Here is a 25,799-nt window from a genome sequence, read left to right as displayed (position 1 = left end):
CACATGGCGAGAGGAGGGTGAGCAGAAGGTTGAGCAGGGGTTTGAAAGCATAGTGACACTTTGAATGTCTAGTGTACCTTCCTCTTTTCGTTGGCAGCAGCGCACTCCACTCCACGGTGCTCGATCTCCCTCTCCCACCAACAGCAGTGCAAGGTTTCTCTTCCTGGGGCAGGGTCTCCCTGTCTCCGCACCCGGCGCCGACTCTCCTTCTCTTTGCCAGTGCAGGGCTTCTCCTGCCCGGCACTGGGTCTCCTGCTTGTAATAGCTGACAGCCGTTCACATAGCAAGAGGTGAACGGAGTGGTGTCAGCTAGGCAGGGGGGGGGGAAGAGGCATGATGATTGTAATAGCTGACAACCGCTCACATACTGTCGCAAGAGGTGAGCAGTGTGTCAGCTCGGCAGGGGAAGGAGGCAGGCCAGGCTGCTTGTAATAGCGCTGACAGGCGCTGACATAAGGTGCTGAGCGGCGTGTCAGCTAGGCAGGGGAAGGAGGCAGGCTGCTTGTAATATGAAGAGAGAAAGGGAATTATATTTTGCCTCCCTTTTATACCACATTAGAATATAAAGCTGTGTTGTTCCCTATGTTGGGTTCTGGCAGATCATACACTTTATTGCTTGCTATATATTGCATGTGGGGAGTACCATATATAGTTTTAATAGTGATTTCTCTATTTCTTGCAGTGAATAAATTCCCAGTTCTAATATTTATTGCATCAGAAACACACTGTATATTGTTGTGTGTTTATTACAGAGATATAAGCACTGTTATCTGCCTTTTAGTCTCACCTCATGCAGTTAAGACACATTCCCTGTTTTTATGTCAGTGTAAGGATCCCTGCTGCAACTGACGCTGTTATTCTGTCTATCGCAGCTATAACAGTTTATCCGCAGGTATTTACATCTGATTTATATGCACAGAGTCCCCGCTGCTGTTACATTGTTATTATAGGCTTCATATACCTTATCTTATCTGTGTTACATATATCATTGGTCATAGCAGACGTGAAACTGTTGGTTCCCTTTGTTGTTGTGAGTTATGAGCGCTGCCGTCGGCGCTTCAGTCCCGTTACCTCTCACTGGGACATATTTACTACTTCAGCTGGTATTTGGACACAGCGTCTCTGTCTCACCACGTGCAGCTATAGTACATTCTCTGTTGATGGCTGCCGCTGTAATATGTCTGTCTCCCCGGCCGTGACACTCCGTTCAGCTCCTGTCCTGTGTCAAGCTCTTCTGGGCAGCATGCACCCTCCCCTGTCGCGCTGACACACCGCTCACCTCTTGCTAGGGGGGAGGGTGCATGCTGCCCAGAAGACCTGGACACAGGACAGGACGGAGCTGAGCCGAGTGTCACGGCCGGGGAGACAATAGTTGCAGCGCATATTACTATGCAGGGCGCAGGGCGGGCCAAAAAGGGCAGGGCGGAATTTAGCAGGATTGAAAGGGGCAGGGCGCAGCGCCCCGTGAAAGAAGCCTAACGGGAACACTACAGGCAGTGAAGCCTATCTGCGTACTCCCCCTGCTGGCGGCTATGTAATGCGCATGCGCAACAAGTTGGAGCTCCTATCTTTATAATGGGGGATGTTTCACTAAATTTTAAAAAAACTGTAACTATCTGAAAATCATCTACCCCAAAAGGCACTCCACTGGGACAATATCTACCTAATAAAACAAACCCCAAGTCTCAATTGTTCCTCTACCCCGAGTTATGCCTTCCCAAAAAAACCCTCATAGACTAACATGGGTGACAAAGTGTCATTTCTGGAGTGTCAGAAAAAAACTGGCAGTTGGAAGTTTAGATCGCTCCCAATTGGTCATTTTTTAATATTTCGCCCTGAAATTTGGCACACAGCACCGGTTGACAATTCTACGTGTACCTGCCAAATTTCAAGTCAGTACGCCCAGTCACTTTTGAGGTGCAGTCCCTCAAACACCATGCCCCCATCCGAAAAGTTCCCTATGGGAAAAATCCGTTCGTTGGATTCAGCCTTAATATAAGGGCACTACCGTGCCCTTATAATATATATATATATATATATATATACAGTAGGAGCAAGTTTCATCTTTGCTCCTTTGGCCGTGGCTAGCCATGGCTAGCATGGCTATTCTATTGTTCTCAGCTGCAATACGTATTGTATTGCAGCTGAGAACAATAGAATAGCCATGGCTAGCCATGGACAAAGGAGCAAAGATGAAACTTGCTCCTACTGTATAGGTAGACAGTAATTACAGCCGGAGCAATGGCTGTAAGAAGTTCTTATTATCTATAGATACCTCTGTCATCAGGTAGGTTGTGTAGTGGGCAAGTCCAGCTGCCCCTGAGGGACCAACATTCAGCAACATAGAGGCACAAGAAAAAAATTATATTTTGTACCCCCTGTCAAAAAGCTTGTGACTATTGTGATAATAGGTAAAACACATCTGACAATATAATGTAATCATAATGTGTCCCTGTAAAATTAGGATTTCAGCTCTTACTATCCTGGACATATATACTTATGCTTATGAACCAAGTTAATCACTATATTTATAATTGGTTCCGGTTGATAGGTATACAGTGTCTAGATAGACAGTCAGTAAGTCTACCCCAAAAGGTAAACATGCAATAGGTCGACAGGGTCAAAATGTTGACATGAAAAAGTAAGACACATAATAAGGTAGACGGACATGAATTTTTCAATTTTTTTTGCAAAAAAAAAGAAACTCATGTCTACCTTTTTCATGTCAACATTTTGACACTGTCATCCTATTCCATGTCTATATATTGCATGTTGACCTTTTGACCCTGTCGACCTTTTGACCCTGTCGACCTATTGCATTTCGACCTTTTGGCGTTTGACTTATTAACTGACTATGTAGACACTGACTAATAATCCGCAACCATTTATGGTACTTATGTATTATCTGGGCTGCCGATTTTTTGATTGTATGCCTTAACTTAAGTCATACAATCAGATGCGATGCGATATCGCATCGCATCGCATACGACCATATCGCATGCGATGCGATGACCCGATTTTTCCATAGGATTCAATGTTAAAATGGACTGAGTCCATTTTAACATGGAATTCAATGGGAAAAAGGGGTCCTTTTCATACCCCTACTATCCAAGTGGGCATGGAGTTGGATATAAACCTGATATAAACCTGTGGCGAGCGTAGCGAGCCACCGAGCCCGAAGCGTGGCGAGCGGACGGTATTCTGTGTCCCCTCGCGGGGCTCGGTGGCTCGCTACGCTCGCCACAGGTTTATATCCAACTCCATGCCCACTTGGATAGTAGGGGTATGAAAAGGACCCCTTTTCCCATTGAATTCCATGTTAAAATGGACTCAGTCCATTTTAACATTGAATCCTATGGAAAAATCGGGTCCATCGCATCGCATGCAATATGGTCAGATGCGATGCGATGGACCCGATTTCTAAATCGGCAGCCCAGTTAGTACATAAGTACCCCATTTATAATACTGGAATTATGGTACATACATGGTTTTGCCTACATACTGTATACAAAGGTTCTGAACTGAGCAGAAGGATATCCAGATATTATATAGAAGTAATTAAACTTGAGTTTAGGGCCTCCCAGATACCTTGTTACCTGCCCTTGCCAATGGTGAACAGCTCTTCTTATAAACACTTAGCATCTATTTCCATTTGTTTAGAAGAAGTAGATAAATTGCAGTATTAGTGACCCATGGATATTAATATATTGGAATTACACCTGGCAATTATCCAGTTGTGTTTATTATAACAATATACTACTGTACAGTATGTAGGCCTTTCATATGGCTAGTGCAGCTGAAGGCACTGCACTTCCCACAGGAGAGGCAGTACTGTGTAGAGCATCAGTATGCTAATAAATAATAATGCATGAATATGATATTATTGGAATCAAAGTGTAGAACAAATCTAAACATCTTGATGAATAGGGTAGAGTAAGACAAATGGTTCTTTCAGAATGTGTTTCAAGGGAACCATAAAATAATCATTTACACATTTTTCTTGCATATAAAAACGATGTCACAAATGATTTCATTTGTAATTAAATATGGTAAATTAACATGTGTTTTGTAACTTTGCATTGCAGGAATAATTCATCAGATGAAAGGAGAATTTGATACTGCACTAAAATTACATAAAACTCACCTTTCGATTGCCCAGGAGTTGAATGATTATGCTGCCCAGGGTAGGGCATATGGCAACATGGGAAATGCTTACAATGCCCTTGGGATGTACGACCAAGCTGTCAAATATCATCGACAAGAACTTCAGATTTCTATGGAGGTCAATGACAGAGCCTCTCAAGCGTCCACTCATGGAAATCTAGCAGTGGCCTATCAGGCTTTAGGTGCTCATGACAGAGCGTTGCAGCACTACCAAAACCATCTTAATATTGCTCGAGAACTAAGAGACATTCAAAGTGAAGCTCGAGCGCTAGGCAATCTCGGAAACTTCCATTGCTCGCGGGGTGAATACATGCAGGCAGTACCCTTCTATGAACAGTATTTGAGACTATCGCCGGAGCTACAGGATATGGAAGGTGAAGGCAAAGTGTGCCACAATCTTGGTTATGCCCATTATTGCCTCGGGAATTACCAGGAAGCTGTAAAATATTATGAACAAGATCTAGCGCTAGCAAAGGATCTCCATGACAAAATAAGCCAGGCCAAGGCATATTGCAATTTAGGCCTTGCATTTAAGGCATTAATGAACTATAATAAAGCAGAAGATTGCCAGAAATACCTTTTGTCTTTGGCACAGTCTTTGAATAATTCTCAAGCAAAGTTCCGTGCTCTTGGGAACCTTGGCGATATTTTTGTTGCTAAGAAAGATATAAATGGTGCAATAAAGTTTTATGAGCAGCAGTTGAGTTTAGCCCATCAAGTCAAAGACAGACGTCTAGAGGCTAGCGCTTATGCTGCTTTAGGTAGTGCGTACAGAATGATACAAAAGTATGACAAAGCTTTGGGATATCACACACAAGAGCTTGAGGTCTTTCAAGAATTAAATGAGTTATCGGGAGAATGTAGAGCTCACGGTCACCTTGCTGCAGTATATATGTCCCTTGAGAAGTACACCATGGCCTTTAAGTGTTATGAGGAACAACTTGAGCTGGGGCAAAAGCTTAAAGACCCTGCAATAGAAGCTCAGGTGTATGGCAATATGGGAATCACCAAAATGAACATGAATGTCATGGAGGAGTCTATTGGATATTTTGAACAGCAGTTAGCAATGTTACAGCAGTTAAGTGGAAATGACTCGATACTGGACAGAGGCCGAGCCTACGGAAATTTGGGGGATTGTTATGATGCACTTGGAGATTACGAAGAAGCAATAAAATATTATGAGCAGTATTTATCTGTAGCTCAGAGTTTAAATCGCCTACAAGATCAATCCAAAGCATATAGGGGACTTGGAAATGGACACAGGTAAGAGTATATTTTTCTAAATAATATTCTTTCTGTGCTGATCAGTGGGGGTTGGGTACGAAATGGTGGCAATCATAATGTTTTCATTCACCATGTCAACATTCATCATATAGACAGTGATTAAATACCGACATGCTAAATCCTCTGGTATTCGGGTGAATATATCTTTGCTAACCCTATCCCTTCCCTTAGTTCCTAACCATAACCCTACCCCCCTCCCCGTAGCTGAACTTTAACCCTTCCACCCAGAGCCTAACCATAACTCTTCCACCCCAGTCCCTAACCCTAATGCTGTTGACATTCCAAAATGTCACCATGTGATGTCAACATTATGAATGAGAAAAAGTATGATTGTTGATCCTTTTAGTGTGAGTGTCGGGTTAACGTTAGGTATAATATATATATATATATATATATATATATATATATATATACACTGGTATATATGTCCAAGCTTGGCCTATATGTTCTCACCTCTTATTTCTACCATGGTACAGTACATTCTGATTTGTGCTGGTGGGAAGAGACACTGGCAACAACTGTTCTCTTTGCAATCATATAGTGCTTGTCTATTGCCAGACAGCTGGTCCCTATAACAAAGTACCTAAGGCTAAGTGGGAGCGTCTCTACTTGGCATTGTATCTCCATTTAAAACAATCTGGGTGGCACAGCTGTTTAAGGGTCTTTTATGTAATTTAATGAGCAGACGGCAATGATGCAATTAATAATATATTTTATTTGTACAGTATAGTACAGGGATGATATAAAGAAAGGTATACAATGACATGAAACAGAAAGACCTGACATATATAACAGTGTATTGTGGGAACTAAAGTGTGATCTCCAGCACAAAAAAAATATAAAAAGGTAATACATTGTATCTCCGGCCCAGGGCTTATGCAAATTGAAGCTCGTATTAGGGAGTGTGTTTTACTAGTATGCATACTCCAGAGCTGAGTACACACTATTAGTCTTACAGAACTTAGTGGCATCTTCCATAGGCATAGCTCTCCACCTAAGCTGTAGGCCACATAGCAACTGCATTTGTTGCACCAATGGTAGTTAAATCCTTGGCACCTACAATTAAAGAGGTATGGCTGGGTGGTAATGGGGAGTCGCATGTAAACTACAGTTAGCAAGGATTTGTCAAGTATGGATGGAATTGCTGTGCAGTCATGACTAATAACACCTGTTTTCTCATGTATCAAGCTGTCCCGAGTACAGTGGACTGTCCAGCTATTTGTCCCTCCTGTGGGTAGCAAAGTCCCGTGGGTGGGGTAGTTGGGGGGAGCCAGAGAGAGCAGCAGTGATCGCCAAAAAGATCTCTTCAGTGCGGGTGTGGATCAGTTGGTCACCAGCAAGTTGTTAGACAGTCATTAAGTCAACACCATTAGGTCGACATGTATTTAGGTCGACATGGGTAAGGTCCACAGGGTCATTAGGTCGACATGGGTAAGGTCGACAGGCTCATTAGGTCGACATGGGATTTTTTTTTTTTAAATTACCCTTGTGTCCTAGTGGATGGTAAGGCATGAAATACCACCTGTTGGCACATGTCGTGTCAACATGGACACTAAAACTTACCACCACGTTCCCTCGGATGGTTTGCTGCACTTGCCATGCTTCGGGCACGGTGCCTCGCTACGCTCGGTACACTATTTTATTCTCCCACCATGCCCTAGTGGATGGTAGGGCATGAAATAATGCCTGTCGGCACATTGTGGCTCGAAAAAACAGTAAAAAAAACCCATGTCGACCTAAAGTGAGATGCGTACTGTTCAGCATATGATGCATGTTCAGATAAAAGGGGGCGTTAATGACCTTTGGGACCGCTCATCGTTACCGATATAGTGCGTACACTAGTACATACTAGATTAAATACACAATAATAATGTTTACGATGTCATTATCGTGCATATCATTTGCAAAGATCTTATATTCTGTACCCAGCTTAACTGTGTGCTTAGTAGCAATCTCCCTGTGTGACACAACTGCATGTCAGTCTGTATGTGCCAAACACCGTCTTCTACAGAGATTTCTTTACATGCACAGTTACCTGGAAGTTACTGCATTGCAATGTTGCACTATGGAAGTGGTATGGGGACATTGTAAAGGAGTATCAGCAATGCAATGAAGTAGTACTGTATATGTGCTTCAACATTTGCATTTATCTGTGTGTGGTATTTAAAAATGTTATAATATCCCTGTAAATATTCTATGGCATCTATGGCAGGTTGGTATTTTATTGTGTTTATTTTTTATCACTAATTTATTATTTTTATAATACGGGTTTGGAAATGAATGCACAAGATGAATTACCTGATTGTGTATTTCCATCAATGATATCATACTGTATCAATACAGAGCCTTAAAACATGAGACGTTAAATGTAAATTCATACGATGCATGTGAAATGAAGTCATCCTGTATGGGCCCCATGTGGGCTTATTGAAGCTTTGAACACTGTTCCGTTTCTGTCTCCTTTGTATTTATTCTAGGTCCATGGGAAACTTACAGCAGTCGCTTGTATGCTTTGAAAAGAGACTTGTGGTTGCTCATGAACTTGGGGAAACATCAAACAAAGCCCAGGCATATGGAGAGCTGGGTAATTTGCACAGTCAGCTGGGAAATTATGAGCAAGCGATATCCTGTCTAGAACGGCAACTAAATATTGCCAGAGAAATGAACGACCAGATACTTGAGAGCGATGCGGCCTGCGGTCTGGGTGGGGTGTATCAGCAAATGGGAGAATATGACACCGCATTAGAGTACCATCAGTTGGACTTGCAGATGGCAGAAGAAACTAACAATCCATCTTGCCAAGCCCGGGCCTATGGAAATCTCGGACTAACCTATGAATCACTGGGGAACTTTGAGCGAGCTGTGGTTTATCAGGAGCAGCACCTTAGCATTGCAGCGGAAATGAATGACCTGGTGGCAAAGACCATAGCTTACAGTAGCTTAGGAAGAACTCACCATGCTCTGCAGAACTATTCACAAGCAGTAATGTACTTACAAGAGGGTAAGTTAAAGTGATTGTTGGAAATGTTACCTCTGCCTGCTTTTCATAATCAATATAATTACATAAGTCCACAGTGGGAGGTCATTTTGTTTTGTTTTTTAGGTGAGGGCTTGTATAGACAGAGGGATAATGCTTCATTTGGGATGGTATTTGTATGCTGAAAAACAATCAATAACCGTATATACAGTTGCACACTTATTTGCCTGGCACACAGTACATTACCCTGTAAGTCTTGAAAAAGGTTGCTATGGCTACTGCCGAGACATGATGTATGAAGAGATACTGCTGTGCTGTATATAAGCTGCCATTGGTGGAATTCCCAACAGAGACCAGTGATTGTTACAAAATAATGTCTATACTGCATGTGCCATGTGGCTGAATTCCATTTTATACAGGGAAGTAGATCACTGTTGTGACCACAAGAAAGGCAGGACTCCATTTTGTTAAGCCCCATACTTACCATACACAATATCATAAACTATAATGTGGTGCCGTGGGTAGACAATATAGTGCGTACACACTGAATGATGTCACTTGAAAAATGACAGGTAAAAGCTGATTGGCCAGTGATAAATATCCTTTCACCGAGCTTAATAAATCTACCCCTTAGTTACATAGGGGCAGATGTATGAAGCGGTGATAAGGTGGAGAAGTGAGCCAGAGGAGAAGTGGCCCATGACACCCAATCAGCATTGAAGTAACATCTATCATTTGCATAATACAAAATGATACAGAGCAGCTGATTGGTTGCCATGGGCCACTTCACCTCTGGCATCTGTCCTTTAAACATAATCTCTTCTTTTTTTATGATGCTATTAAAAATTTGTGACCATTTAATATGATGGGATAGAACAAATTTACTACATTTAACCAGTAGATGCTGGTAGTTGGTGCCATGGAGCTTGGTTGTGCTAGTGAGTGTAGGTAAGTAAATGTAACCTGCTAGGCACAAAGGGGCATATTTATCAATTTTTTTTATGAATTTGCGATACAGTAGACTATAGGCTCCTATAGGGTAATGATAGCTGGAGATTATGTTATCCTATAAGGGCCAAGTTTTGGAATAATTTGCATTTGCAGCCACTTTATGGTAGCAAATACATGCGCATGCATCTCAGCACTCACTCAGATGCTGCCCAGCTGTTCCCGACGTAGTGTGTGGCTCTGCGCAGTGTGATGTGATGTCAGAGCTCATGCTGTGCAGGCTGCACCGCCCACCCTGCCCACTCCGCTGCCAACTGCCCTGTGCTCAGTGCAGCACTTCTGCAAAGCTCCCCTACATCAACTGCACCACACCCCGGCTACATCAACTGCCCTGCTCCCCGGCTGCACTACCCAGCGGACTGACCATAAGGTAATTGTGCGCGGCAGTCTATCGGGGGGGGGGGGGAGGTTGTAGGCGGCCGGGTTGTTCTCCCTCCACCTGCAAGGCTGTTGACTATCCTGCCTCAGCTTTGCAAACCTATTTAGCATTTCCACCCCTCCTCCCCCATGACTGTTTACCTTCTCTCCCCTCTAGGGATGCAAATTCTGGAACCCAGGAAACCCGGAATTGAGTATTTTTTCAATCCCGGGATTGAAAAAATGCTCAGGATTGACTTCCCTACTTGCAGTAAATCGAATAAATGCAGAGCTACAGCATACACATCACTTCAGCAGAACTAGTTATTAATGTCTAGTTAGAATTTTCTGCTGTAAATTATAGTGTGTTTCTGCTTGCATCCAGATTACCCACAATTCCATACATTCGGTTAAAGAGGTGATATAACCTGTAACAAAAGTCATTCTCAATTAGTCTTGTCATTTATTTCTCGGTTGAGTCATAATTTGAAAAGCACTGACAATGCCAACAATGTGCGTAGAAACAAAAAGTGTAAAAACAACAATTTATTATAGCATACTGTGCATCAATCAAATCACTTATCAAAAATAATCCAAAGTACTATTAAGTAGTAGTGATAAATAACAAACTCTCAACAATAATTAGCTATGGTTAACTTCTGATATGATTTAACTAACATCCATATGGCAAGAAGGAAATAGTTCTGCCTAGATTCCATTGAGCATTGTGAAATGAATTTGCGCAGAATAATTATTTAACATATTTTCAGCTCACTTTGACTGCGGCATTAAAGTAAACATGAAAAGTTGGCTGTATGCTACATGTGAAAAATGATCTCTCTTTGAGCCCTCTGCTATGTGTGAATGAAGGGAATAGCCATTTGTGCATTACCTTACTTTCTGCTTGTTTGTCTTGTACATAGGCTTGAGGTTAGCAGAACAGCTGGCCCGCAGAGAGGATGAAGCAAAAATTAGACACCGCCTTGGACTTTCGCTTTGGGCAAGTGGAAACTTGGAAGAAGCTCAACACCAGGTCAGTGCTTGTATCAAACATGAAATAGTAGATGTATTCAAAAGGACTGTGGATATTACACTGTGTGGTTTAAACACACATGCCTCTAAAACATTTTACTTGGAATACATGCATTTTTGTATGTAAATATAGAAATAATGGCAGCTTGAATATTAATCTCTGTTTCCATGCCATCAGTTTAACTGATCTTTAAGGATAACTCCCAGCTATTTTTTGCCTAACTATGTCACTCTATGGAAACTAGTAAAACATTGGGGTCTATGTCTTAGACAGTTTCCAAGATATCCCATCCCAGGACCACAGGAGGGGCATTTTATATGTTTTTTTTTAAATTTGGTTCCTATGAAATGATGTGTGGGGCCCACAGTCCATTGCTTTGCCCAGGGCCTCTGATGTAATTAAGATGCCATAATGCCAACCAGAATGCATCTCGAGCAATGCTTACAAGAACCAATTCAGAAGGTCAAAATATGCCCTGCCCCCATGCTGCTCAACATCCATATTTCCCCAATTTTTACAGAAACTCTGCTACTTCTGTAGCTACAGTATATATCACGACTGCCCCCTGGCTTATCTATTACAAAATAAGTTAACAATACCTATAACTGTGTGCTCATTACACATGTACTGCATCCAAAAGTATACTTGTGCTATTTCCCCACCTGATGGGCCAATTTGAAACAAATCTTAACCTAAACTATGAAATATTTCCTATATTAAATCATTCTTTTGGGTCTCCAAACTAAACACTCTTCACATCTAAGTGCTTTGCTCTATTTATTTTTCTTGCACACAGTTGTATTTTTGTTATATGGCAAGCCCTCATTTGTAATTACAGATTCTTAACTTATTAAATTTCACAAAGCAATAAAACACTAAAACAATAAATAATACATTCTATTTATATTAATGTAGTACAACAAAAGTATACACAGATGTGTAACCAGCATCACTGAATATGATGACGGTGCACAGTCAGCTTCATAGATAGTAAACATGTAATATTAGAGGAGAAAGACTAGAGCATCACATATTAAACCTTGCAGCTGGCGACAATAAAGGCGAATGCTTAATTGCACTGCTTTTATTATTATTATTATTATTATTATTAGTAGTAGTAGTAGTAGTAGTAGTATTCTCATTATTATTTTTTAAAGAGATATACTGAAAATAATTTAATAAAATAACATGGGTCATAACAAGTTGATAATGTAGTAGTTGAATTCAGTGTGTCATTTACCATAGTATACCTCCCAATATTGCCCTCTCTAGGATGGACAGAATGCTGTGCTCATGGACTTCCCTCTTATACCCCTTTCACACCAGCCACCCAGCAATTACCCGTCATTTTTAAGTGCCGGGTAATTTTGCTGGGTGCAGCCAGACCCCATTCACACCACCCACAAATTATCGTCTTAAAGCTTTTCAACCCGGTAATTTGCTGCAAAACCTGGGTTTTTTGGTGGTGTGAAAGGGTCAACACGGGTCTTAAATCCCGGCACTCCAACCCTGGTCAAGAGCAGGGTCGGAGTGCCGGGATTTAAGACCCATGTTGACCCTTTCACACCACCAAAAACTCTGGGTTTTACAGCAAATTGCTGGGTTGAAAAGCTTTAACCCGGTAATTTGTTTTGTGGTGTGAAGGGGATATGAATTTACAGTATGATTGCCATCAGCTGTGATTAGGGTGGCCAATCCCGGGATCGGTGGGATCCTGGGATTTGGCTCCCAAAATGCCGAGATTTCAATCCCAGGATTGGGGTTTCCAGTCCCGGGATTTTGGGATTAGATTGAGTAGATAAGGCCGCGTGGACCTGTCAAAACCAATTAGTTTGAAGAAAAAGTGTGCCTTATCTACTAGATTGCGCATGCAGTCTAATGCCGGGCTGCATGTGTGCCCACCCGCCTGGCTCCATCAGCCTGCCCGCCCGGCTCTCGGCTCCACTGCCAACCCTCCCGGCCGCACCACACATTTAAGTAAATATGCGGGGCGTCCGGGGTGGGTTTTTTGGCATCCCTAGCTGTGATGAGACATCTTTCTTATTAATTCACCTGTTCAACACAGTTGATGGCAATCATCAATTAAGAGGAAAGTTCAGGAACAGAGAAGTTTGTCCCTTCTGGAATGGGTCATGTTGGGAGGTACAGTATGCCAAAGCTGTGCTACTGTTTATACAATGTTACCTCTATGGACATATAAAGCATATTCCTGCTTTCTCAGGCAGCTTTGTGCAGCTATTGCATTCTGTGGTTTGTGACTAATGTGGGGATTACATAGGAGAAAATGTAAAAAGCTCTTATTTGCACATTTACTTGCTCACATATTAACTGTATCTTATCCAAATTTCTCCCAGTGTACTGCTTGTCTGACCTTCTTTCAAGTGCTAAACTACGATAGTAATGGAGACTTGATGCTTGCCTTTATTTAAACTGAGTAGTTTATTTTATTGAAACCTTGCTTTATCTGTGCTAATTTAATTAATGGAGGCTAAATGCGTCTTGTCTTGGATAATTATACTGGCCGATTATAACTCCATTGAAAGCAGCTGGTAATGCCACCTCAAAGGTGATAGAAATCAATTCCCTTTGCATGGTGAGAAAAAGTTCTGTGTCAGCAGACGGAGAGTGGAAACCTTTTGAGTTCGTGCTGTTTCTAACGTGTGTAGCTAAGTTTAGTGTTTTTAACAATTAAATAAGTATTGTTTAAGGCAGTGGTTCCCAAACTTTTTTCATTTAAGGCACCCTTTCTGGTCTCCATGATTTCATCAAGGCACCCTTAAGCCAAAATAATTACCGAACTGTCAATTTTTTTAAGTATTTGGATCAAAATAATGCTTTTAGTATTTTTTTTGCAATTTGTAATTTGTTTGCAAAAATAATAAACATAAGTTCAAGGAAAAATAATATATTTTATACAGTTCCTGACTTCTCCAGCAGCACTCCGGGGCTGAATTGCATTACCATACTTTAGTATGGTGAGTGCAATGCATGAAGGGATGGAAAGTTCTGCTTTCTGCTTCTCCGTGGTGTTCAGATTTGCCATCTCAGGATGGCCGAATCTGAACATCAGTGCAGAAAATGCATGCAAGCTAAAGGTATTTCTGAGAGCCCTATTTCCACAGGCAATGCTCTATCAAATGTACACGCTTCCTCAGCTTGTGCTCTATCCCACTGATGCTCTCCCTCACCCCGCACCCTTCATTTTATTGCACTGACCTAATCCCTCACCATGCAGCCTGAGCCTTATCACATTGTACCAATCCCTCACCCTGCTGCCTACACAATATCACACTGACGTGCTCCCTCACTCTGTGACCTGCGCTCTATTACACTGACGCAATACCTCACCCTGCTTCCTACACAATATCACACTGACATGCACCCTCACTCTGTGACCTGCGCTCTATTACACTGACGCAATACCTCACCCTGCTTCCTACACAATATCACACTGACATGCACCCTCACTCTGTGGCCTGTGCTCTATCACACTGACGCAATACCTCACCGTGTGGCCTGCGCTCTATCACACTGACATGCTCCCTCACTCTGTGACGTGCGCTTTATCACACTGATGCAATACCTCACCGTGTGGCCTGCGCAATATCACACTGACTCCTACGCTTGATCATACTGACATGCTCCCTCACCGTTCAGCCTCTGCTTAATCACACCACCGTGCTCCCTCACCCTATGGCCTGCGCTCTATTACAATGAAGTGCCCCTCACCATGCGGCATGTGCTCTATCACACTGATATGCTCCCTCACTCCGCAGACTGCGCTCTATTACACTGATGGGCTCCCTCACTGTGTGGCCTGCGCTCTTTCACACTGATGCTCTCCTTTACCCCTCAACCTGCGCTCTATCACAGTGACGCAATCACTCACTGTGCGGTCTGTGCTCTATCACACTGACTCTAAAACCTCCCCCCTGTAGCCTAATCCCCATCTCACCTAGACCCGCCCTGCTACTGCCTAACTCTCATACCCTGCTGCCTACCCCCCCCCCTCCCCCAGAAGCCTAACCCTAACCCACATATACACACACACACATTACTCTTACCACCAAATTAACAGTGAAGTCTGGCTGGGTATGCCAGGAAATGCAGCAGCCTCTCCTCTCCCATTTAGGCATGTAGCCTCCCCCGAGTCCTGTGAAGCTCCGCCCCTATTGGCAATTGAAGCTACGCCCCCTCTAGTCCCGCTAAGCTCCGCCCCCATGTAGCCGAGGCCGTGCAGCTCCTTCCTTACCCTGTCGGGTGTTCCGGGGGCTGAGGGCGAATGGAGGCTAATGGAGGTACTGACTGGGAGGGGGTCCTACTTTGGGCAACCTCAGATCGGCTGTGCCCTTTGACTCCCCCTGACATCGGGCATGCAACTGACTACACCCGCCCACCTTTCCTGAGTGCATTGATCCATCCTGCCTGCACTGCACGCTGGCTGACTCAGACTCTGCTCACAGTGCTCAATAATACAGGACTGGCTCGCCACAGAAAAACATGCTGCTGCCAGCAGGCTGCCTCGTTAGGGCTGTTGGCTGTGGCTCCCCTGTGACAGCGCTGCGGCACCCCAGGGAGCTGCGGCGCACAGTTTGGGAACCACTGGTTTAAGGATTAAAGGCCCATACGCACTAGACAGTGTAACACAAAATCCTGATACAAAGTGTTATAAGAGTTCGCAACATTTAAGCACAAAGAAATAACTCTTCCTGATATTGAAAACAGGGAGAAAGTATGAAAATAAAACATATAGGAAACATACAGGGACAAGACAACCCTGCAAAATGTCTAGACGGGGGAGCAGTGGTCATTCATATTTTAAATTCTATATTTCTTTTTTCTCTATTTTCTTTCATATATTTTAAATATTTCACCGATTTTAATGATTACAAATAAAAGTTAAATCTTAGAAATTTTGACTTTCAGTGCACCTTTACTATACTTACCTTTTTCTTGTTAAAAAATATGTGTCCTTGTCCAAGTAATAGGTAGCACCTCCTCTTAGAAATATCCAGGAAATTCTCCCACAGAATATTAAGAGGAGATAAGATTGTCTCATCATAAATATAACAGACTGGTGCGGGAATCGGTACTCTTTACCTAGAACGGCGCCCGCGATCAGAATCGCGGGCGTCGGGGGTAAAAAATCGCGGTAATCGCGGGCATCGCGGGTAAATCGCGGGTACATCAAAATCGGGTACCCGCGATTACCGCGATTTTCCCATAGGGAACAATGTTAAAAAGCCTGATTGACCGCGATTTTACTGTAAAATGCCTCAATGCCCGCGATTTTCCCATAGGAATCAATGTTAAATGGGCTACAGAGCCCAAATAGCCCCAATTAACCCTTAAATGTCCCCCCAATTTTTGTACGCCACCCCACGATCCACGCCAACCCGAAGCGTGGCGAGCGCAGCGAGCCCGCGAGGGGCGGCGGTACGCGTCCTCCGACCTTTTCATGCCCTACTATCCACGTCGGCGTGGAGTTGAGAATAGAATAGTGTGGCGAGCGCAGCGAGCCACCGAGCCCGAAGCGTGGCGAGCGCAGCGAGCCCCGTGAGGGGACGCGGATACCTTCACAGGTAAACGCGTCCCTTCGCGGGCTTCACAGGTGTCCGCGTCGCCACGGACACCTGTGAAGTCCGCGAGGGGACGCGTATAACTGTGAAGGTATCCGCGTCCCCTCGCGGGGCTCGCTGCGCTCGCCACGCTTCGGGCTCGGTGGCTCGCTGCGCTCGCCACACTATTCTATTCTCAACTCCACGCCGACGTGGATAGTAGGGCATGAAAAGGTCGGAGGACGCGTACCGCCGCCCCTCGCGGGCTCGCTGCGCTCGCCACGCTTCGGGTTGGTGTGGATTGTGGGGTGGCGTACAAAAATTGGGGGGACATTTAAGGGTTAATTGGGGCTATTTGGGCTCTGTAGCCCATTTAACATTGATTCCTATGGGAAAATCGCGGGCATTGAGGCATTGAATGCAAAATCGCGGTCAATTAGGCTTTTTAACATTGTTCCCTATGGGAAAATCGCGGTGATCGCAGGCATCGCGTCGCGGCCGTTTATGTGCTGCCCGCGATGTCGCGATCACCGCGATGGGCGCCGTTCTAGGTAAAGAGTACCCGGGAATCATTTCTGTTTTTTTGTATGTGCACTAGACAATGTGTTCAGTGAAAGATATTGTTGAACAATTTCCCTTGAACTTTCCAGTGTCCTGGACAAATAATATTGTGCCTACAGACTGAACAGGACAAACAATCTAGGTAGAGTCTTGTAATATAAACCTTTCTGTGAACAGCATAGCCAAAACTGAGCTGCATGTATAGACAACAGAAACCGCCATTAAAGACTTGAGGGAGCGTGCATCGTTTATCGTTCCTTATATACACAATGGCCGATAATTTGAACTGTATCGCTCAGAAGGGTGAAAACCTTTAGGTTCATACAATCCAGTGTGTCGCACCTTTGGGCTCATGCAGCCATATGGCACCTTCTTAGTACATACTAACAATTGTGAGTAGATGGCTTTGCTGTGATCACCCTACCTCGGTGGTTCCCAAAAATTGTTCTTTTGGCTCCCCAAGAATCCATGTTTAATCGATAACCATGCTTAGACACAAGTGGCTTAATCAGAACCTCAGTCAGTTTGATTATACCACAAGCATATCCCCAAAACCTGGACTATTTCGGTGCCTTGAGGACCACATTTTGGAACTACTGGCCAAGCCATCAGTACAGTAGATGCATCCTCACAAAAGATTATATTTTGGTGCCCCTATAGTGATGAATGCCACAGGCGGTGGGGGGCAATGTGTATGGGTCTTGGGGAGGTGCCCTTGGGTCCAAGGTGGTAGAGATAAAGGATGAAGGAAGAACTTAGGGGAAAGGGGGAGGAACACATCAAGTGTGAGAACAGTGCAGGGCTGATCCCAGAGGAGTGAGCAGCCCAAAGAAACTAGCCACACCCTGTAGGGCTGGAGCTGAGTACAAGAGGAAGGAGGGCCCTGAAGGATGGCGGAGAAGGGCAGGGGGGAGGTAGGAGGGGAGCAGCTGGAAAGGCGGTTTCGTTTGTAGGTAAATATGAATTTGTTTGCAGTATGCCCAAATTTTTAACTGAAAATAAAAATGTAGTGGAAAAATGTTAGCTATAAATAGAGCATTGTTTCCCGTTAACATTCCTACAGTGTTTGCTGCAGCAGGTTCATATTTCAGAAATGTAGCATAATCAATATACGTAAAATGGAAACATACTGCTTACTGTAAATAAATATACCACAGCATCTGCTCTTTCTATAGCGTGGCTCACATAATTCCAATTTAATTACAATGGTATGAAATGACCAAAATAGCAGCAATCCCTCTAGGAAGCTTACATTACAAGACAGGTTGTCAGATATTTAATGAGCAAAGTGTTTTCTCTGGTTTCAGCTTTACAGAGCTTCAGCGTTATTTGAAACAATAAGACACGAAGCCCAGCTCAGCACTGATTATAAGCTTTCGCTCTTTGATCTGCAAACGTCGTCATACCAGGCACTGCAGCGCGTGCTCATCAGTCTTGGTAAGTATAGCGGCATCTTTGGTCACCGAGAAGGGCTGTTGTCATGACACTTAAAGTGGACCTGCCATACACAAAATAAATGGCTGTCTTTAAATCATCAAATAAGGATTTATCTTCAGTAGATACCGTTCACAGCAACATAAAGGAAGTGTTGTTGTAACCTGTCCCTAAATCACAGTTGGCAGCGTGTTATGTCTCTTGTTAAACTGCTGGAGTACTGCTATTTTCTCTATCTACTTTGTATGTATAGTGATCCCTGGTATAAGACATAAATAATACTAAACTAATGAGAACTTACAGTACATATGAAATGTCACAGAAACAACACACGCCCTCCAAATACATTTCTGGAGTATTATTTAACCCTTTGAGTGCACGCATCTCTGTTAGAGATGCGCAAAATGTCCGCTAAAAATGCCAGTATCGCTCACATTTGTTATTTAAATTCAAATTTAAATTTGTGTAAAAAGATTATATTTCCTATTATATAAGGTAAACATTGCAGGTTATTATGTTGAATAAAAATGTTTGCTTGCCAATTTTCACACCAATTTTGCCAAATTCACTTGGCACTCAAAGGGTTAATGAAGGTACACTGATTTGTATCCATTTGGTTGCAATTTACTTTTAACAATAGATTCAGGCCCTGCAGCTACCCTTTGTAACGTTATTCCATTCCAGCCTATAACTGTTGGACTGTCTCAGCGCTCTCAGAATCCTCTGCATAATGTCATAAAGAGGATTATGCTTGCTCCTATTGTTCATCCATTGTGCATATTATACTATATACAGAGCATTTTCACTCCCGCTGTGGATTAAGAATAATTGTCCTTTAGTGGTAGTTCTTCAGTACTGAGCCACAGTGCCAGAGGATGTTGCAGAAGCTGAGGGCACTTACAAAGTACCTATCTTAACAAGTGCTTCCTACCTCGGCCTGGTAAAAGTACTCAATCGAAAAGCACTCAAATCGGTAATTGCGGTTGTGCAAGCTATATGAATCTAGCCTTCATACCATGTATATTGATGAATTATTATTTTCTCAGCGGAGTAGTCATAAAAATTTACACTTAAGATCAACAGTCTTTTTGATATAAATAATTAAACAAAGAACATTTAATAAACACAGCAACAGACACAGCAAAGCAATAATTGCATTAGAATCCCCAGACAGTCAAGAGATGTTTTAGATCTGTAATATGCACATCTGAAAAGAGGTGCTTGGGGATTCCAGGCCAAGAGGGCAAAATACGCTGGCATATCTTTCATCATCATCTTTAATAATCATCAATGAATCTCAATAACTTGTTTTTGTTCATTTGGAGCCTTTTATTTGTCAAAATCCATGGACATCAATTTTGAAAAGTGACATAATTGTCTACATCTAAAATATATTCTGTAACAAAACTGCGGTGTTCTTTATATACAGATGTATGTATTTATGAATTATAGGACATCATGATGAAGCTTTAGCAGTTGCGGAAAGAGGAAGAACACGGGCTTTTGCTGATCTTCTTGTTGAACGGCAAACTGGACAGCAAGACTCTGACCCTTACTCGCCTGTGACAATTGACCAAATACTAGAGACCATAAACAGTCAAAGAGGACTGGTGCTCTACTTCTCATTAGCTGCTGGCTATCTCTACAGCTGGCTACTTGCTCCTGGTTCAGGTAAGACTGCACTCCTTTTATTAAGTGCCTGATAGTAGTCATTGTAAGAAAAAATGTATATGGTTGTCTAATAAAAACTATACATAATTTGTTCTGCTCTCTATGGATCATGGACATCAACTTACACACCAATGATGCTGTTCTTTGTGGCATTTTTATATCTTACGGCTTCTTTTTGTATGCAGGAATTTTAAAGTTTCATGAATACTATTTGGGAGACATGTCATTGGAAAATGGTAGTGACTTCTCTGAATCTGGAAGCATGAATTTTCTGGGGTCAAATAGTTCAGTACTGGAGCAATACATTGCAAATGTCCGTGAGACCTTAGGAGTGGACTCTTACTACACAAGGTATGCTACATTCTGGACTTTGTACTACTGGAGTGCCTTCATCTCATATATACATATATTTTATTAGGACTGACAAAGTTTTCCAAAGTTTAAGCTCGTGGCCATATATAAGGCTACAACAAGTTATTTTATTATGTTCTTAATTTGCATATAAAAATAATTGGGGATGAGGTATACAGATGAGAAGATGTGGCTAAATCGGGTTGGTTTTGATACTGGCGGTCAGGATCCTAATGCTCAGAATCCCCACAACAGAATCCTGATGCTCAGAATGCTGACAGATTGCAGGGAGTAACCCTTACTCACCCCTAAGCCTAACCCTAACCCTCATCTCTCAAAGCCCAACCTTCTCCCTAGCGCCTAGCCATAAAAGTAAACCTAATGCTCTTCTTGCACATTTGGGATTCGCTCTGATTTTCTCAGCCTTTTGGTGTCAGAATTTTGATCATCAGGATCCCGACAATCCCAACTAATTCATTTCAGTTGCAAACTTTTAAGTAACAATAACTAAGTTAAATTTGAACCATTATATATTATTACAAGGACTATATAATAAGCATTTTACAACACGTTGCTTCCATTATATCATTATACAAGATGTTGCACAACGGTACTATTAAAAATGCCATGGGGGAGATTTAATAGGATGAGAAATTCAGAAAGTGAGAGATTTGGTAAGAAATCTCCAGGTTTTTTTTTAAAGCTCCAATAATTTACACGGCAAAACCAGTTTTATTTTGCAGTGTAAATGATTGCCGATTATCAAATCTCTCACTTTCTGAATCTCTCATCCTATTAAATTTCACCCCATGTGTTTTTATTGCTGACTGTAACACAAAAACGCAAAGCGCTCAACAAAACAAAATTGTCATACACTGGTGGTCTGAGATTATCCGTCACCCAGAGCATTTCTTGATGCGCACAATCTTTAGAGTAGCAACAGAAAAGAGTAATTTTCACTTTCTACTTTACCCTTTCCCCAAGCTTAATAAATCTGCCCGAGTTTCCCTCCTCATAGTGCACCATGCTGAGTTTCCCTCACTCGTAGTGCACCATGCTGAGTTTCCCTCACTCGTAGTGCACCAGCCTGAGTTTCCCCTCACTCGTAGTGCACCAGCCTGAGTTTCTCTCTCTCGTAGTACCGCAGCCTGAGTTCTCATCACTCAAAGTGCACCAACTTTGAACTGTAGCAGTCTGAGCTTCCAATACACATAATAAGCTTAGACTGCATTACTAGCAAACCCTTAGACCAATGTACCTGTATATAGAGAGCACAACCATATTTTTATAGCACTGTGCACAGTATTAAAGCCAACAGAAAGCAAAGACTCTAATGATTCTCTGGAAGAATGGTCTCCCGCACAGTTACTGCACAGCAGTGCAGGAACAGAAATTGTTATGGTCATAGTTTCGGTGTAATGAGGAATATCCTGTAGGTCTTGGACACAATAGTTTCATCTCACTGGGGCTCAACTAAATGTACGATGAAGATGTATGGATCCTCCTATCATCCAGTGTATACACATCCCATTGTTGATGTGACAGGAGATAAATCTGCAGCAGCTTCTTCTGTCATTATTACCGGCTATTTCTTTTACTCTTAGTACAGTGCACAGTGTTGTAGCATATAGCACAGGAGAACACAGGGGGCCGATGTATGTATTGGACATTCTCCACCTCCCTGAATAAGCAAAACTTGTTATTGCAACATATTGGGACAATAAAAAGTAATTTATTGGTGTGTGTATAAAGATCTCTTAGAGGGATACATGTTTTTAATGTGCATATCAAGTACTCAGACCCCTGTCAATAAATAAATAGATTTAAAAAAATTGGAGACTACAATAGTTTAAGGTCATCTAAAGGTGTTACATTGATATATTGATACATTGGCCAGTGGCATACTATAAGTACAGGGTGGCTAAACTGGCAAATGTCCAGGTGCCCACAAAGTCAAGGGGGCCCACCGAGCATTGGCATCCAAGCTCCATCGTCTGCATAGACCCGCAGCCACGGTCATTATATACAGACTCACAGATCATAGGGGGTTATTCACACCTGATCGCTGCACTGCTAATTTGCAGAGCCCTGTGATCAAGCATACGCTGCCCAGTCAGAGTGACATCCCGCCCTGCGCCATCCTGAGGATTGCTTAGCAGGGTTTGCGAACATTAGATGAATCAGAGATTATCTGCAATACCATTCGCCAGACGCTCACCATCGGATGATGTTTCCAGTGTGTGCAGTCTGGGTGTAGCCCCAGTACTTTCCCAGCGACTGCGATAGAACCAGACTGATCAGGGTCAGAGCTGACATCACACACACCTTCCCTTAAAACGCTTAAGCACCCCTGCGTTTTCCCTGACACCCTCAAAAAATGTCCAGTTACCACCGCTAAACTCTGGCTTCCTGTCAACCAACTTGGCTATGGCCAGTGATCAAAAAGTAGCCGGAATACATCGCAGGATGGCCCTGCGCCTGCCTACCACAGGATGTATGCATGCGCAGTCTATCCTCATCTGAGAATTTGCAGCCATGTGATCAGGTCTGTATAACCCCCATAGTACCCAGACAGCTGCAGCTATGAAGTCCACCTAGGTCCATTTTTTTCATGCAGCTAGTTTGGTCTGCTGTGTGTGCAGTGATATGGTTACTTGTTATTGACATTTCACCATCTTCCTTGTTGTGGTTTGGGACAAGGGTCTCCGTTTGCCTGTTTTAATGACAGAACAGGTAAGAGTTTGTTTTGATAAGCCTATCCTGCTCACCATGGCATGCCTCTGATGTGCACACAATTTCATGGGTCAATGGGCATAGAGAATTGGGGCAGACTAATACCCGGGAGATGACCATGCCTTTTGAGACCTGTAAGCAAGAGCAGGAGGTAGTGTCCCTGAATGCAAAAATAAAATGCATTCTATATACAGTATATTGCATTTGCATTCACACTTATACATAGTGCATTGCCTACAATTTTTATTTGATTTTAACCATGATTGTTAGACCTTGTAAAATTATTGTATATGCCAAAACCATCTACCTTTACCAAGCACCGTGATTATCCACTTATGTCATTGGCTGTACCAGCGGTGCTGTCTTCCGCAAAGTGCTGACTTGCCACAGAGGAAATCTCATCTTCCTTTAATAGTTCTCAGAGTGACTTGATTCCCAGCTCTTAATACTCGTGAATACAGTATGACCTGTTTCAAGTCAACAGCATCAATACAAAGTGCAGGATGAGGCCTTTTATAATGTAAACAGAAACAAAATATATTTGGCAACCTAGCAGCATGCAGGGAAAGTCAGTAAAAAACTGCATAATTTGCTGTTTCAGCCTGACAGCCGGTACATCTTCTGTCTGAGCTGTTCCTCCAGGGGATTTTTATCAAGGAAAGAGATATCCACAAGGATCTGAAAGAGATATCTGACAAAAGCTCTTTGCACACAACCACTGTTATATTTAATGACACCAGCCCTGCACCTCTACTATCATCACACGCAGATATAGGCAGCATCGCTGGCTTCTATTACGTCTTGTTAATTTTTTTTTTCTGCTTTTATTGTATTTTCTTTGTATTTGGTTCAAAGTAAACAATTTTCAACCCTTATAATAGTGAAGTCTTACTTAGTACCCAAGTTAGAGCATTTGGTGCCTGTCAAAAGAGAACATCCCGGAACTTTGCTCATTTGCATTTTTACATTGTCGAGACTGCCAGGTACACATTTAAAAATGTTTGCTGAATGGTTGTGGACTGGGCATATGTATTACAGTCACCAGTATGAACGCATGCCAAAGTATGCCTTGGGGCATACATACCAACATTTAAAGTTGCCTCTCTGGGAGATGACCGGAGAGGAGAACCAATGATGTACATGGGGGGGGGGGGGGCGAGACTAGGCGAAAATCCGTGACTTACATAATTTTGGTCCCGCCTTCTTCCCGCAGATCCACAAATTCAGGAATTTGTTTCATTTCATTTATGTCTTCATGTCTTTATTTTAGTTGTGTTAAGTATTCAGTAAATCCCCCACAAAACATACAGTACCTCGCCCGCTAGTAGGTTTGGATAGGAGCAATATCAAAATGGGCTTCTGGCTTCTGCGTGTGTCTGTCTGGTCATCTGGTTCCTGTTGATAGATTTTCAGTGTCTAGATAGAGAGTCAATAGGTCTACCTCAAAAGGTCGACAAGGTCAAAATGTCTGCATGAAAAAAGTAGACATACGACAAGGTCGACATGAGTTTTTCATGATAGTTTTAAAACTGGCTTGTTGACATTTTACATAAAAAAAAGTTAAAAACCCATGTTGACCTTTCATTTCAACCTTTTAGGGTCCACCTATTGACTGTCTATCTAGACACTATGGGCCTTATTCTAGTTCACTCTTACTTTACTTCACTTTAGCAAGTGAACCAGAATCAGGCCCCATATGTAATCTGGTGACTCTTGGTGTTATTCTGCCATGCACGTGACCATGGGGGGGGGGGGCTATTAGACAGATAGGGCCTTATTCTAGTTCACTCTTTCTGACAAAATCCTTCTTAGATGGACAAAACCATGTGCACTGCAGGGGGGCAGATGTAACTTGTGCAGAGAGAATTAGATTTGGGTGAGTTATTTTGTTTCTGTGCAGGGTAAATACTGGCTGCTTTATTTTTACACTGCAATATACATTAGATCTCACTTTGAAGTAAACCCCCACCCAAATCTAATTCTCTCTGCACAAGTTACATCTGCCCCACCTGCAGTGCACATGGTTTTGTCCATCTAAAAAGGATTTTGTCAGAAAGAGTGAACTAGAATAAAGCCCTATCTGTCTAATAATACACCCCCCATGGTCACCTGCATGGCAGAATAACACCAAGAGTCACCAGATTACATATGGGGCCTGATTCTGGTTCACTTGCTAAAGCAAATTCTCTCTAATGGACAAAACCATGTGTGCTGCAGGTGGGGCAGATGTAACGTGCAGAGAGAGTTAGATTTGCGTGTGGTTTGTACTTCAAACTGATATCTATATTGCAGTGTAAAAATAAAGCAGCCAGTATTTACTCTGTACAGAAACAAAATACAACCCAAATCAAGGCCCACATCCACTACATAAATGTATCTGATGATGGATGCAATTTCACTTAAACTCCCCCTGAACCTTCCCGGTAGTGATTACAGCAGATTTGATACTTTGGTGTAATTTTTTACATTAGTTATATCTCATGCAATTGATTGATAAAGCCAAGATAAATAGAATGGGATATATCTTATGGTATATAATTATACCATAAGATGTATCTGATGGGCTGGAATAGGGGGCGATATATTGCATGTGTAATAAGAACTCCTTTTTCCATCTGATTCCATCCCATTCCGATAAATCACAGATGCAGACCGCCCAACCTAGGGG

General features: G+C 42.6%; 1 protein-coding gene across 4 annotated transcripts in view; it reads left to right on the top strand.

Moving 5' to 3' along the window:
- Nucleotides 1-25,799, top strand: part of TTC28 (tetratricopeptide repeat domain 28) — a 561,828-nt gene that overhangs the window by 423,544 nt on the left and 112,485 nt on the right. For all 4 annotated transcript variants that reach the window (XM_083146807.1, XM_083146798.1, XM_083146816.1 and 1 more), the window contains 6 exons: nucleotides 4,086-5,427; nucleotides 7,926-8,449; nucleotides 10,714-10,823; nucleotides 18,250-18,379; nucleotides 19,829-20,047; nucleotides 20,233-20,398. In XM_083146807.1, the coding sequence (XP_083002933.1) occupies nucleotides 4,086-5,427; nucleotides 7,926-8,449; nucleotides 10,714-10,823; nucleotides 18,250-18,379; nucleotides 19,829-20,047; nucleotides 20,233-20,398 (2,491 nt within the window). The remainder of the gene's footprint in view (nucleotides 1-4,085; nucleotides 5,428-7,925; nucleotides 8,450-10,713; nucleotides 10,824-18,249; nucleotides 18,380-19,828; nucleotides 20,048-20,232; nucleotides 20,399-25,799) is intronic.

Source organism: Crinia signifera, chromosome 1 (genome assembly GCF_055691185.1).
Source record: "Crinia signifera chromosome 1, ASM5569118v1, whole genome shotgun sequence".
In the NCBI taxonomy this organism is placed as follows: Eukaryota; Metazoa; Chordata; class Amphibia; order Anura; family Myobatrachidae; genus Crinia; species Crinia signifera.
The sequence above is the reverse complement of the archived record's forward strand: the minus strand, read 5'-3'. Positions and strand labels throughout refer to the sequence as shown.